At 50.3% G+C, this 14,407-nt stretch overlaps 1 protein-coding gene across 1 annotated transcript in view; it reads left to right on the forward strand.

Moving 5' to 3' along the window:
* SKI (SKI proto-oncogene) overlaps positions 1–13,706 on the forward strand; it is a 99,761-nt gene extending 86,055 nt beyond the window's left edge. Inside the window, exons 3-8 of the mRNA XM_074558766.1 lie at positions 4,321–4,446; positions 4,909–5,024; positions 6,677–6,951; positions 7,329–7,630; positions 9,479–9,709; positions 11,561–13,706. Of these exons, the coding sequence (XP_074414867.1) occupies positions 4,321–4,446; positions 4,909–5,024; positions 6,677–6,951; positions 7,329–7,630; positions 9,479–9,709; positions 11,561–11,749 (1,239 nt within the window). The 3' untranslated portion in view covers positions 11,750–13,706. The remainder of the gene's footprint in view (positions 1–4,320; positions 4,447–4,908; positions 5,025–6,676; positions 6,952–7,328; positions 7,631–9,478; positions 9,710–11,560) is intronic.
* The last annotated feature ends 701 nt before the right edge of the window (positions 13,707–14,407 follow it).

Consider the following 14,407-nt stretch of genomic DNA (forward strand, 5'->3'; position numbering starts at 1 on the left):
TCGGGGTTCCCAGCCCGGCCCGGGCGGGTCTGCCCTGCCGGGACCGCGGCGGGGACCGGAAGCTCCACCCGGGCTGGGCTGCGCCTGCCTGAGCCCGGGTGGCAACGGCGCACTGAGAGGCCACTGCACATTCACAGCACCTTTTTGTATTTTCTCTGCTTATCCCTGCCTTTCCAGCTGCGTTTTGCAGTGCAATTGCTTCTGATTTCCACCTGCCTTAAGGATATGAAATGGAATTCTGCAGCCTTGCAGTATTTTGCCATTTAATTTTGCAGATTTCTCTGGGTTGGGATAGCTCAGTAGCTTTGGGGACATGAAATCTTTTATTTCTAAAGAAATAAGTGAAGTTCAGGGCCCACATTTCCCAGCCCTGTTCTGAAGGAGGGGATGAGCCAAGGGATGGATTGCCCAGGGAAGCAGCACAAAGTGCAGCCACACCTGGCTGGGGAAGGTGACCAGCTCAGACAGACCTGTGCCACTGCCCTGCTTTACCACATTGTCTTTAACCAGGATTTGGGATTTATTGCTCAGCTGAGACCCAGCTTGGGGAGGTTTTATCAGCGCAGGGTAGGTGAGGATTTGGAGCAGGGGCTGATTTTTGCAGGTACATTTCCAAGCTAAAACTTCAGATGTATGGAGGCCTCCTAAGGGTTTTCCATTTGTTGATGTTTTTATTCTTAACAAGGCAAAAGCAGCCCAGTTTTCAGTACCACGTGTTGTGGGTTTGGGGCAGAGAAGCAAAGGATGAGGAGGGAGCAAAAGCCTTTGGTCAGTCCAGATGTGTGACACTGGGACACAGCAGGGGAAATAAAAGTGAATTATTCAGGAAATGTATTTTGGTAGACACTAGGGCACCCAGAATGATACCTGTGAGCACTCCCACATCTTCAAATACAAGATTTTTTTCTGGGCTTATTTTCCATTGCATTTGTAGCAAAAGGTGTTGTTGAGGTGCCTGACCTGCAGCTGCTGGTTCTGCTCCTGGTGCCGAGCTCCAGGGAAGGTTTGTCTTCCTGAGAAGGAGAGGGTCAAAAATTCTTTCCACTGGTCTCATGGTTTGTTACTGTAATATTTAATTGAAGTAGAAAATTTGATCTGACATGTCAAATGTGGCCCTGGCTGGCTGCAGGCCAAGCTGAGCCGCCTCATTTCGGTTTGCCTTAAAATGGCTGGCAAAGTTCACAGGCCCAAATTTCCCTTTGGAATGCACCTCTGAAAGCTTTTTTTAGTGACTGTATAAATCTTTCTGTATCTATTTTTCCCCTGAAATTTTCTTCAGAAACCAACAGTCCCAAAGCTTAAGTAAATGTTTCATGTAAGCATTTCTGGGCCCACTTTGTATCCTGAAGTTTGTTCCATCTGTGGATTGGAGAAAATGTTTATTAACAAGTGGCTGTGTCCAGCACAAAGCCCATTTGACAGCAGATTATTAAATTGCCTCCAATGGAAATAAAAATGAATAGGAAATAAGGAAATATTTATTTCAGTCTTTTGGAGTTTTTGTTTCAATGTTTCATAAATAGTTTATGAAGACGGCAAAAAAGCTAGATCAGATTTTCAGTATTTCTTTTGCAACTTGGTGTGTGTTTCATTATTTGGCACAGAGGAAGAAATGAAATCAAATCATCCCCATTTGAAGCAGTCCCAAGGTTTGTTGGCTGCTGTGGCTGGGCTGGAAGTGTCAGAGTGGGGTATTTGGTGCCTGGAATGTGTCCTGCAGTGGGATGTAATGGCTGAGTCACAGGAGAGCAGATTTGGTGCTCAGTGTCTGCCTTGTTCCACATCTGAGTCTCTTCCTGTAGTAGAAACTGCTGGAATTGGTGCATTTTTACCTTGTTAAAGTGAATCCTAAATCCAAGGTGGGTTTTTTAAAGCATCTGCCAAGAGGCAATTCTGCCTCAAGCATGGAATGATCCGTGGGATGCAGGTGGGACAGGGGTTGGAGCAGTGAGCACAGCAGCTCCAAACCTCGCTCACAGCACCCTGGGTCCCTGGGGTGCTGCTCCAGCTCTGGGCTCCCAGGAGTGCTGGGGTGGGAGATGATTCCAGGGCAGGAAAACCTCAGCGCCTGCTCTGGGGGAGCACAGCCCTGTTTGCCCTGTGTGCTCCCCTCCTTTGCTGCTTGTTTCCAGTGCACCCCATGTTTCCAGATCAGCTCCTGGGCAGGGAATTGGGGCAGCATTTCCCAGGGGTGCTCAGGCCCTGCTGTCCTGGGGTCAGCCCTGACCTGAAGGTGAAAGAAGGGGGACAGTGGAGAGAGATTGAGAGAATTCCTTAAAAAATGCAAAGGAGATCATTCTGCTGAAACATCTCCCCAGCCTGTCTAGGGCTGTCCCTGCTCCCCATTCCCAGAGCTGGGGGTGCTGGGGGGCTGCTCTGGGCCCAGCCTGGGGCCTGTCCTGCTCCTGCTCCTGCCTGGACAGAATGTTCAGGACGGACGGACGGACGGACAGACAGGGGGAGGGAGGGATGGGTTCCATGCTGAGTCTTGCCACCTGTTGCCTTTTCCATTCCAAGCCCCCCTTCCTCCCCAGCCTGCAGGCCGAGTCCCCTCCCCACACAGCTCCCCATCCCCGGTGGATGGGCTGGGATCAGCAGGCCCTGCCAAATGCCTTTCCCATGCAGTCACTGACTCTGCACAGGCAGCATCTCCCCAGCAAAACCAAGTCTCTCCCAGTGCTTTGTGCTGTGTTTTCTAGAGAAGGGCCCAGGAATGCCCTTTGCTAGCTGGGTGTGAGGGGAGGGCCCGTGCCCTGGCGGGGCAGCCCTGGGGAAGCCTGAAGCTGTGCCCAGAGAATCTGCTGCAAATCCCACGGAGCTGGAATTTGGCACTGGCACGGGCTAATTTTGTCCTGGGGGTTGCACACACCCCCCCCACAGCCCTCCCATGTCATCCTCCTTCATCTGCTGTGCATGGAAAGCTGCCCCAGGCTCGCAGTGCCAGGGAATGCTGTGCTGAGCCCTGCAGGCCTGGGGGGTGACGCTGCTGGCACTCTGGGCTGGCAGGGCACACCGGGCAGTGCCAGCTGGGCTGGCAGGGGCTGCACAGGGCTCTGCCCTGCTCCCAAGGGAGCAGCAGGCTCTGCAGGGGCTGAGGCTGTCACCCCTCCTGATCAGGGCACTGATGGGGCGCAGTCAGAGAGCTCCTGGGGAGGGAGCCCTGAGAAGGGCACTTGGACAGTTCTGCAGGTGCTTTTCAGGTAAATCATTTAAATCACAGTGCTCAGGGCTCAGCAGCAGCTGGAGAAGGAGCCTCTGAATTCCCAGCTGAAGATGCCTTGAGGGGACTGATTTTCAGAGCACAGGACATTGGCAAATGAGGTCCTTTCTATCACTGGGCTGGAGCATTTCAGGCTCCCAGGATATTGCCAGCCTAGACACACCTGGATCAACACTTGTTTGCCCACAAAAATCACAGAGGAGTGAAAGGATGAAACAAATGAATGCAAATATGAGCAATTATTAATGGCTGCAGGGTGGCTGTGCCACCCTTCTGGGAGCCAGGCTGAGTGGGAATGGGGAAAGGTGGAGATGCAGAACTGCAAAAAGACACAGAAAGGAATAGAAACAGGGCTGGGATGTTTCTTTTATTGTTTCTGGTAGTGATGCAGCACAAGGTCCAGAACCTTCTCTCTCCCTGCTGTGAGAGGTGTTTGTACTGGCAGCCCTTCAAGCTGGTATCCCCAGTGCACCAGTTAAACCAGTAGTTACCAATTTTTTTGCAAGCCACGCTGGGACTATAGGAATTTTATTCCTTCACAGTGTTGAAGGAAAGGGATTTTGCTTGCCAAAGGGCTTTCTTATGCTTGAGGATGATTTATGGGCCAAGCTGAGCCACTTGTGGAAAAGGCAAAGCAGCTCTTGGCAGCACCCCCAGAATCCACTGCAGCTGTGGGGTAGTGAAGTCATCGGCATAACAACCACTGCAAACAGAATAACAAAGTCTGTTCTGTTCTCGTTTAAAATAATCTTTCCAGTTCAGCAACCACATTAAACTTACCTTTCTGCATGCAAAAATCATAAAAGGCTGATAGTTCTCCTCAGCCTGGAGCCGTGTCTCCCTTTGATCACTGCCCATCTCTGCTGTGCCATGCACACTTGACCCCAGTGTCTCCCATGGAGGAGTGAAGTGTGTTATGTCACAGTCTGTGTCTGCCCCTTGTTTGCACTCCTTTGTTTGGCCTTGCATTTGAGAAAAGAAGAAAAACACCCAGAGTTTCTTCCTTCTAAATAACAAAATTTGCTTTTGCTTTATAACTTGTTTCTAAGCTGATTGCAAAATGAGGAATCTGACTTTGATTTTTCCTGCTTTTGTTTCAGGTCTCTTCAGATCCTCCTGCTTCCAAAAAGCCCAAAATAGATGACTCTGCTTCCCAATCTCCAGCTTCTTCTGAGAAGGAAAAACAGTCCAGTTGGTTACGGTCCTTATCCAGTTCATCTAATAAGGTGATTGTTGAATATTTTGTCATCAAGAGAGATCAAATTGGCACAAAGCATCACTCTTCTGAGACCAGAGGAGAAAATGTGGGAAAGAACATGCCCAGGGTTTCTAAATTAGTAACATTTCCATCCTTTCCCTAGTCAGCATTGAGCTACACAGTCCCCCCAGATTCCTTGTCACCCTCCAGTGCTCATTGACCTGGATTGTGCCAGGGAAGTCAGGAATTCCCTTGTGCCTCTGAGGTACAGGAGCCCTGCAAGGCTCAGGATTTGTTTGTAGCTCTTTGTGTGGGTTTGTAGCTCTTTGTGATCATCCAAACTGCACAGAGCTCGTTGGCCAGCAGAACCCCTGAACAAGGAGGTCATGGCCAGTGGGGAGCAGCTGTGGGGATGACTGAGGTTGCCTGGGCAGCCCCAGGTCCCCTCTGGGGGGGTTTTTGGGGTCACTGATGTCGTGTCTGTCCCCAGAGCATCGGCTGCGTGCACCCGCGGCAGCGCCTCTCCGCCTTCCGGCCCTGGTCCCCCGCGGTGTCAGCCAGCGAGAAGGAGCTCTCCAGCCACCTGCCCGCCCTCATCCGGGACAGGTAAGGACACAGGGACAGCACAGGGGCTGCCACAGGCCCCTGGGTTTGTCCCCGTGCTCAGTCAGGGTGTTGGCAGCTGCAGGGTTTCGTTTGCAGAAAGGAAACACAAAAAGTGTTGCTGGTTTGTGCGTGAAGGGGTTAAAGGTGGCACCTGCCATGGAAGTGTCAGGTGGAGGCTGCTGAGAAGGGGTGGACACTTGGGGGTGCAGTCACTGAAGGTCCTGGGCAGGGTCAGAGAGGTGCAGCCACTGCCAGGGCCCTGTCCCTGGTACCAGCTCCTGTCCCTCCCCACCGTGCCAGGGAGGCCGAAGGGCAGCAGAGATTTCCCCATCCCCTCTGTGTGCCCTGGCCTGGGGGTTCCTGGCTCCTCAGAGATTTCCCCATCCCCTCTGTGTGCCCTGGGGGTTCCTGGCTCCTCAGAGGTTTCCCCAGCCCCTCTGTGTGCCCTGGGGGTTCTAGCTCTCAGAGGTTTCCCCATCCCCTCTGTGTTCCCTGGGGGTTCTGGCTCCTCAGAGGTTTCCCCATCCCCTCTGTGTGCCCTGGGGGTTCCTGGCTCCTCAGAGGTTTCCCCATCCCCTCTGTGTGCCCTGGGGGTTCCTGGCTCCTCAGAGGTTTCCCCATCCCCTCTGTGTGCCCTGGCCTGGGGGTTCTGGCTCCTCAGCCTGTCAGACCTGTCCAGACACCGGGGCCAGGAGCAGCCCTGAGTGAGTCACCCCCAGCAGGTGGGACCTTGGTGTCACACTGAGAGCACAAAGTGTCAGGGCAGTTCAACATCCCTGTGCCAGACTGGAGCTGGGCACTCTGAAAAGCTCCGAGCCAGGTTTCTGCCTGAGGGTGATGATTTCTTTGGAAAGTTTGACTTAAGTGACCAGGTGTTTTTAGGGAATATTATGGAGAACATATTGTGCTGCCCTTATGAATAAGTTTCTTAGAAGCTGTGGGGATTGATTTTTAAAAAAGGAAAATAAAAGGGTAAAAGCCTATCAGAATATCCTAATTTTTAAACTAGGTAGGGAGAGAAGTGGTCTAAGTGTCCTTGGTATCCCTGTGAGAAACCTGACTGATCTCAGTATTGGATAAAACCCACCTACAACAGCTCCAGGAGAAATTTTAACTGATACCACATCACGCTGTAGGTGCTAAATTGAAGTTACAAAGTCTTTGCTCTGTTTTTTGCAAAATTCCATGTATTTGCTGTCATGTTAATGCTCCCCTTTAACACCAAGGTTTAACCAGAGGTTTGTTGGTTGTTGTACCTGTGGTTTTACATAGGGACACTCAGGTGTGTGTCAGAATCACAGGCACAAGAAGACGCTTTTCCACTTCATGGTTTTTCTTAAGGAAGTGCTGGTTTGAGTTTACAAACCATTTGTGGGTAGATGGAAGTCCAGCTGTGCAGTTGGTTAAAACAACAGCACCATGAGGAGCAGAGGAAGCGGCTTTAGGCCTTCCAGGCTCTGGGAGGTCTCATCTCCTTGGTGCTCCTGGGATGGGATCCCTGGGTTTAATGAGGGACTAAAACACTGAACGGTGCCATGGGCAGGTTCTCAGCTGGTGGAAATCAGTGGGATTCACTGTGGGTGTTTGCAGTGGGAAGCTCCCAAAGCCAGGATTGTGACCCTTTTCTCCTCCTCCTGCCTCCCCCAACGCAGCTTTTACTCCTACAAGAGCTTCGAGAGCGCCGTGGCGCCCAACGTGGCGCTGGCGCCTCCAGCCCAGCAGAAGATGGTGAGCAACCCCCCCTGTGCCACGGTGGTGGCCCGGGGCAGCGAGGGGCTGGGCTCGGGGCAGCCCAGGAAGAGGAAACACGGCCCCGAGCACTCGGCTGGCCCCGAGGCCGCCGCCACCGCCGCCACCGCGGCCAGCACGGCCCCCGAGGAGGACAAGGAGTCAGAAGCAGAGATTGAAGTAGAAACCAGGGAAGAATGTAAGTGACACTTGTGGCTGCCTTTATTTGGGCTGGGGTTTTTGCAGGGGTTGCTGTGCAGTTTCATGGGGTTTAAATGGAATTGTGGGAGCCCAGTGCCGCCATGGTACCTTTGTGGCATGAGCTGCACAGTCACAGCTCAAACAAATTGAACTCAGTCCCTTAAGTCAAGTTTGCATTTTCATCATTTTTCAAGTATCAAAGTATAAAATGAGCAGGTTTTTCATTTCCTTTCCTATTTAAAATTGATTATCAAGTGTCTCTGTACAAAAGGGCCTCAGCACATTTGGAGCTGTATAATATATATACGAGCTGTATATAATTATGTCTTAATTATTGACATTTTAAAATTAATTTTCAATGTTCCTTTTTTCCAGTCACCTCCTCCTTATCCTCGCTCTCCTCCCCATCCTTCACCTCCTCCAGCTCTGCCAAGGACATGAGCTCCCCTGGGATGCAGCCCCCAGCCCCCGTCAACAGCTCCTACGAGGTGGCTGCACACCCTGACCCCCACAGCAGCGGGCTGGAGGCTGAGCTGGAGCACCTCAGGCAGGCCCTGGACAGTGGCCTGGACACCAAAGAAGCCAAAGAGAAGTTCCTGCACGAGGTGGTGAAGATGAGGGTGAAGCAGGAGGAGAAGCTGAACGCGGCCCTGCAGGCCAAGCGCAGCCTGCACCAGGTGAGCCTGCCCTGCCCTGCCCTGCCAGGTACAGCCCAGCAGGCAGCTCTGAAAAAGGAATTGCCTCATTTTTCCCAAATAGCAACAGCCTTTGCTGGAGCTCTGTTTGTAAATCCAGCCGGGAATCCAAAGCACAGGAACCAGTCTTATGTTTTTAAGCTTGCCACCTGTTTTTCCTTGGGTTATAAATCCATGGTTACCAAAATCAACATCTTTTCATTACTGAAAAAATCTTCTAGTCCAGCAGAGTTTATTTTGTTTTCATTTCACTGAACAGGAAACATTTCTGGAGGCTTTAGCTGGAGTTTTAAAGGCTCTGTGAGGGAGGGTGTTCCTGGGACACGGCCACAGCTGAAGTAAGGGCTTTGTCAGGCATCCCACTGCTGAGCTTCAGGCCGGGAAGCAGCTCCTTATTTCTGGAATTCCTGGATCCCTCAGTGTGTCCATGGTCAGGCAGGGCTGCACAGGGCAGGGCTGAGCTCAGTGATGGGGGAACTGCCTTTTATTTGAGCTGGGGTAAAAAGAGTGCAGAGAAAAGAAGGGGGAGCCAGCGTGGAAGATTTGTGTGTCCTCTTTGAATATTTGGTGTGGAGCTCTTCCCAAGCTGGGGCTGGAATCCATGGGGTGGAGTAAATAAGGGCCCGGTTTGAGACACAAAACCTGCAGTGATGCTCTCTTTTTTAGTTACCCTGAGCAAAATCTGTGTTTTATGTATTTAAAAGTAAACATTTATGCATAATGTGTGTGTGTGTGTGTACTTCTAGGGGCTGTGTGTGTATTTCCAGAGGTTGTGTGTGTATTTCCAGGGGCTGTGTGTGCATTTCCAGAGGTTGTGTGTGTATGTGGGTACTTCCAGGGGCTCTGTGTGCATTTCCAGAGGCATGGCCAAGCTCACTTCCAGCCTGGCTGGGAAGTGAGATTGTCAAAAGAGTGAATTTCCCATGACCCTGCAGTGCAACTTCACAGCAAGCAGGGCTGGAGGGTTTGACTCGGGCAGGGAGGAAATGCTGCTTCTGGGGGAAAAAATAGATCTTTAGTTTCTAATTTAACCCTTTAGGAAATGTGAGCCACATCTCTGTGCTTGCTGTGAATGTGTGTTTTAACAACTGTGGGGTTTCTTCCTTTGTTCTTTGAAGGTTCCTTATCATTATCCATGAAATTAATGGTTCCTTCATGGGTTTGAGATTCCAAGGCAGCAGCTCCCAGCCTGGACAGGGGGAGTTGCAGTTCCCAGAGCAAAATGTGGTTTCCATTCAGCTTCAGGTTTTAGCCTGGAGTTTTCCAGGTTTTGTGACAGAGCAGTCCATGAGCTGGTTGTCAGGAGTCTTGGGGCTCGCCCCAGTCAGCTACAGCACCCCAGAGCTAGGAAAGACACAGTTTGTGTTCTGTCCTTGCCTTGAGTGGGTTTTGGGTGGGGGCTTGATAAAATGGAGCTGATTTCTGATGTCCTGTTGAGCTTTTCCATCCACAAAGGACACTCAGAACTGCACTTTCCACGTTGTGCATCTTCAGAGCCTTCAGCTCCAGCCCAGGCACTGCAGTCGGGTGCTTTGGAACGTGGAGCTGGTGCTGGAGCTCTCTCCAACTGCAGTTCATCTTTATTCAGGCCCAGATGGTCGCAGCTATTCTGCTTGACAAAGCAAAATGGGGCTGTAGCGCTGAGCTTTTTGTTATCCTGGGCTTCGGGGTAGCTGGAGTGCAGGAACTCCACAGGATTTAAAGGAGAAGGGCTCGTGCAGAGCTCAGAGCGGGTTCAGCCCTGGGCTGCCTCGGTCACAGGCAGCAGGAGGTGGGAACGTGGTTTGGATGGCTTCCCTCACACTCACTGCTCACCTGCCTCTGTCCCAGGAGCTGGAGTTCCTCAGAGTGGCCAAGAAGGAGAAGCTGAGGGAAGCGACGGAGGCCAAGCGCAACCTGCGGAAGGAGATCGAGCGCCTGCGGGCCGAGAACGAGAAGAAGATGAAGGAGGCGAACGAGTCGCGGATCCGGCTGAAGCGGGAGCTGGAGCAGGCGCGGCAGATCCGCGTGTGCGACAAGGGCTGCGAGGCCGGCCGGCTCCGGGCCAAGTACTCAGCACAGGTGAGGCCCTGAGGGCTGGGGCGCCTCCTCAAGCTCCCTCCTGCTGCCCCTGCTTAGAGCAGCTCCTCAGCTCCCTCCTGCTGCCCCTGCCTGGGACGGCTCCTCAGCTCCCTTCTGCTGCCCCTGCTTAGAGCAGCTCCTCAGCTTCTCCCTCCTGCCCCTGCCTGGGGCAGCTCCTCGGCTTCCCCTCCTGCTGCCCCTGCTTAGAGCAGCTCCTCAGCTTCCCCTCGTGCTGCCCCTGCCTGGGGCGGCTCCTCAGCTCCCTCCTGCTGCCCCTGCTTAGAGCAGCTCCTCAGCTTCCCCTCCTGCCACCCCCTACTTAGAGCAGCTCCTCAGCTCCTCCCTCCTGCCCCTGCCTGCCCCTGAGCTGGGAAAGGCATAACAGAGGGCAGGAGGGCAAAAGATGGAGCCTGAATTTAACCTTATCCCATGCACCTGCCACAGAGGTGCCCCTTTAGCTCCCTCATAGTCCTCAAAAGCTTCTGTTTAACAGACTTTAATTTGTGTGTATTTATATGTACTTCAAATACTTTACATAGTTTAGCTCAGCCCTGAAAAGCTCATGGCAGAGGAGTGCTGGAGCAGCCTGTGGTGAGACACAGGTGCTCCTGGAGGTGGGAGCTGCAGGTCCCTGGCGTGGTGGCTTTAAGGGAGGAGGGAAGAGCACAAGCCAAGCTCACAATCTCCAGGGCTCTGATAAGGGGAAGGGGAGTGGCCGCCTGCTCCCGCTGAGACACGTCTGGCCAGGAGCAGGAAATGATGTGGGGCTTCCTCTCAGCATCACAGGATGTCTCACTGATAAGGGGTGTCCAGACTAAACAGAGCCTCCCTGGGGCTGCTGCGCTGGGCGTTCCCCCAGGGCCCTGGGGAGCAGCACCAGGGCAGCTGAACACGGCCTGGGCTGGCCTGGGGGCTCAGGGGTGTCAAGTTCTTAAGTCTTGAGAAATTTTAAAATAAAGCTTTACACACCCTTGTAGCTACAGCTTGGGGTGCAAGAGGAAGTTGGTCACAAATTATTTTTGAGGAAACCACAGTTCTCTAGACAGGCTCAGTCTGACAGAAACAGCATCAGGCCAGGGTGGCAATGCCTCTGTGTAGGCTTAAAGTATTAGATGCTTAATGCCCATTGAGGAGCTGTGGTTTATGCCTTCCTTTTTCTTACCTTGATACTGAAATCCAAACATGGATGGGGGAGGTTTACCTGCATTTTAGGCCAAAACATGGGAGGTTTCCCTTCCTTGCTAAATGGCAATCTTTGCTGACTGCTGGCATTTCCTTTCTCGCTGGGTGCTGTTTCTGGTATTTGCACCTTCCGGTCCTGGGGGTTTTCTCTGCCTTTTCTGTCAGAAAGTACCAAACAGGGAGGTCAGGTAGGCCAAGGGTAGCTGCAGGTTCTGCTGGGAACAGAGTGAGGACACTGCAGGGCTTTAATCCATAGCTGGGGAGGCCTGGCCCATCAGCAGCCAAAGCCCTTTCTGGTCACTTCCATTAACAATCTTTGTAAAAGAGCTGAAAGTGAATCCCCTGTGCCAGCACCTGGGGTTTGCTTTGCTGAGCTGCTGTCACTGCTTAAAGAAACAACAGCCATGCTTGAAGAAGTGACCAGGTTCTGTGGCACTAAGGAATTCTTGAACTGTTTCTTAACCTTCCTTTCTGGAGCTGGGGCCAGTGGAGATGTTTAGGTTTCAAAGCTAAGCAGGCACTTACTGCAGCAGTGTATGGAAAAAGGGAACAGGGAATTCCTTCCTTACCTCTATCTTGATAATCCTATGTGTGAAGTAGACATTGTTTGCTCCCCTGCCCAGTGCAAGGTCCGTGTCCCACAGCCCTGTCTGTGTGTCTGTCCCACAGATCGAGGACCTGCAGGTGAAGCTGCAGCACGCCGAGGCCGACCGGGAGCAGCTCCGGGCCGACCTCCTGCACGAGCGGGAGGCGCGGGAGCACCTGGAGAAGGTGGTCAAGGAACTTCAGGAACAGCTGTGGCCCAAAGCCAGCAGCCAGCCCAGCAGTGAGAGCACCTCGAGCCCCATGGAGAACTGACCCCTCATCCCCCAGCACAGGGAGGGAGAGAGTGGGACTGGGAGTGCACGTGTGAGTAGTGGTGTCCTGGCACACACTTTAGGAATACGAATTCTCAGTAGTTGGAAGGCAAATGTTGTTACTCTCTGGAACAGAAGCACTGAATTCCGCCTCTTTTTTTTCCCAATCCATATAGCACAACATCTTACTGTGCCTAGAAAACACAAAGTGTTTGTAAACAAAATACTTTTAAGTCCACAGCAAATTTTCTACTGGCAAACTCTAAGCAAAGCAGTGTGGTCCAGCTGAACCCAGAGTCCAAGGTGAGCACGGCAGTGGCTTTGTGTTCTCCTGCCTGTTGGAACATTTTGGAATTTAAAAACAAACCGACTTTTCTTATAAGCTATTTAAAAGAATTCATTACACAGACTTGGTATAAAAAAAAAATTAACAAGATTTTTATAATGAACCTTTAAAAGCAAAACAAAAAAAAAAGACAAAAAATAAAATACCTTCGATGCACAATTTTTAATGACTTTATAGGCTTTGGGATTCTTTGTGCAGAAGCCCCTCTTGGTGATGATGCCATCCATGTCAGGAGCAGTTTTCCAGCCATCTCAGAAGCCATCGCGGTCCCATCCCGTCACGTGGGTGTAGGAGAAGTTCCGAGTGCTTTTCCAAGTTGATTTTTTTTCCTTAGAATGAATGATGTCCATTTCCTGCCCTGGACACAGGAAGAAGGGAAGCTGCAGGAGCGTGCAGGGGATGAGGGGAGCAGAGGGGCTTGGGTTGAGAGCCCCAGCCCAGCCCCACAGACCCCCCTGTGTTCAGAGACTTCACCCAGGAGCACGTCAGCCTTGGGAAAAGAAAGAGAGAAAGAAGAAAGGAAGGAAATGGATGATCAGTTGGTAGAGGAACAAAGCAGAGACATCTGTGTGTTGAAGTCATTCTGAAATCTTCAGCTTTCAGTTTTCTGGAAAACTCATCTTGTTGCACCATCTTACCATGAGTTCAGTATTTCCCTGCTTCCATTCCGAACTGTCAGTCAGGATTTCTGTGCCCAAGGAGAGTCCAACGTTGCAGTGTCGGATACTACAGAACAGAAAACCAACATTTTTGCTGCTGTGAATAAGCCTACATCTTTTTTTAAAAAACTTTTTTTTTGTTTTTTAAAAAGAAAAATTACTTTAATTTTGGGATCCAAGCCGCGGCCCCGGGATACAATGCAGCAAACCATCACTGCCTTGGGGGTGGTGCTGAGGTTTTTTATATATATATATATTTTTTTTTTTTTTAAACCTGCACTTTGTCAGAATCTTACTCTGCATTTTATTCCCTGTTTCTAAGATGTACATGTCAAGCATTTGAGATTCTGCCCTAACAGCTGTGCAAACCATGAACCCAATCTGCCACCACTGACACCTCCCATCAGCATCCCTGTAAGCAAAGGAGGATCCAGCAGGTCCAGAGTCCCCAGAGCAGGAATTCCCCCTGAGCTGCTGGTTCAGATAGAACCTGGTTTTGTGGCTGTGTATGGGGAGCAGCAGAGATGCTCCCAAAAGTGTTTAACAAATACAGCTGGTGCTTTACTGATCAGGAGAAAAATAATTTTCACCCATAAACACTCACCTCTGACACGCTCAAGCAAGTGAAAATGTGATCTGGGGCTGCAGATGTGCCTTCCAGCTCATTTTTCCTCACAGCATCTTTTCTAGGCAATGCTGACACTTTCTTTACCTTAAAGAATAATAATAAAATTTTTAAAAAAAAGGAAAAAAAAAAGAGAACCCCCTATGCATCATCATACCCAGAGTTATTCTAAAAGAAGAAACATATTTCCAGTAATCTTTATTTGCTTTTGGACATTAATGCAAACTATGTAAGCTTCAAAATTATTTCCCAGTAGACAGAAAGCGGCTTCCAATCCTAAAATTATGGTATTTACTTACAGTACATTAGAGAGATTTTTTTTTTTTTTTTAAACAAGAGCTGTTTGCTTGAAACCATTATAGTAACCATTATAGTAACTGTGAGCATTAACAAAGAAGTTCATATATATGTTTTAGGTACAAAAAAGAAGAAATATGAAAGGAGTGGAATTTCTGGGACAATGTAAAACTGTTGGGAGCAAGAAACAGTCACACCAAGTCAATGACCTGAACCTGTCTGTGGATACAGGGGTTGGCCCTTGTGTGTTTGGGATACTGGAGACTGGCTCTAGGTGCAGCTCTCCTTCTAAAGTGCAATGCAAAAGGAATTTTGATTATGCTTGAGCAGGTTTTGTTTTTGTTTTGTTTTTTTTTTAAATGTGGGGTTTTATTTTCTTTGTATGTTTTTTTCTGCGATTATTAAATCATATGCATGGATTAAACTCTGCCATATAGTCATTAATGGGCATTATTACTGTCTTATGTAAAGGGGTTCTTTTGTTATGCAGTATGCAGAAAAATGTTCTCAGCCTTATGATTTCCAGATCTGTATTATCCACTTATTTCTTCAAGGGAAACTAAACAACTGTAGCTGTAGCTGATCATTTTTGTGCATTTCAAGTCTCTTGTGCTCTGCTTTACTGCCGTGTTGGGACCCACACAGAACAGACCCTGCTCCTGTGGCGGCTCATGGAAGCCTGGCTTTGGAAATTTTGTTTGTTTGGGTTTTTCCCCCTGATTTGTGATGGTT

The sequence above is a fragment of the Zonotrichia albicollis genome, chromosome 25 (genome assembly GCF_047830755.1).
Source record: "Zonotrichia albicollis isolate bZonAlb1 chromosome 25, bZonAlb1.hap1, whole genome shotgun sequence".
In the NCBI taxonomy this organism is placed as follows: Eukaryota; Metazoa; Chordata; class Aves; order Passeriformes; family Passerellidae; genus Zonotrichia; species Zonotrichia albicollis.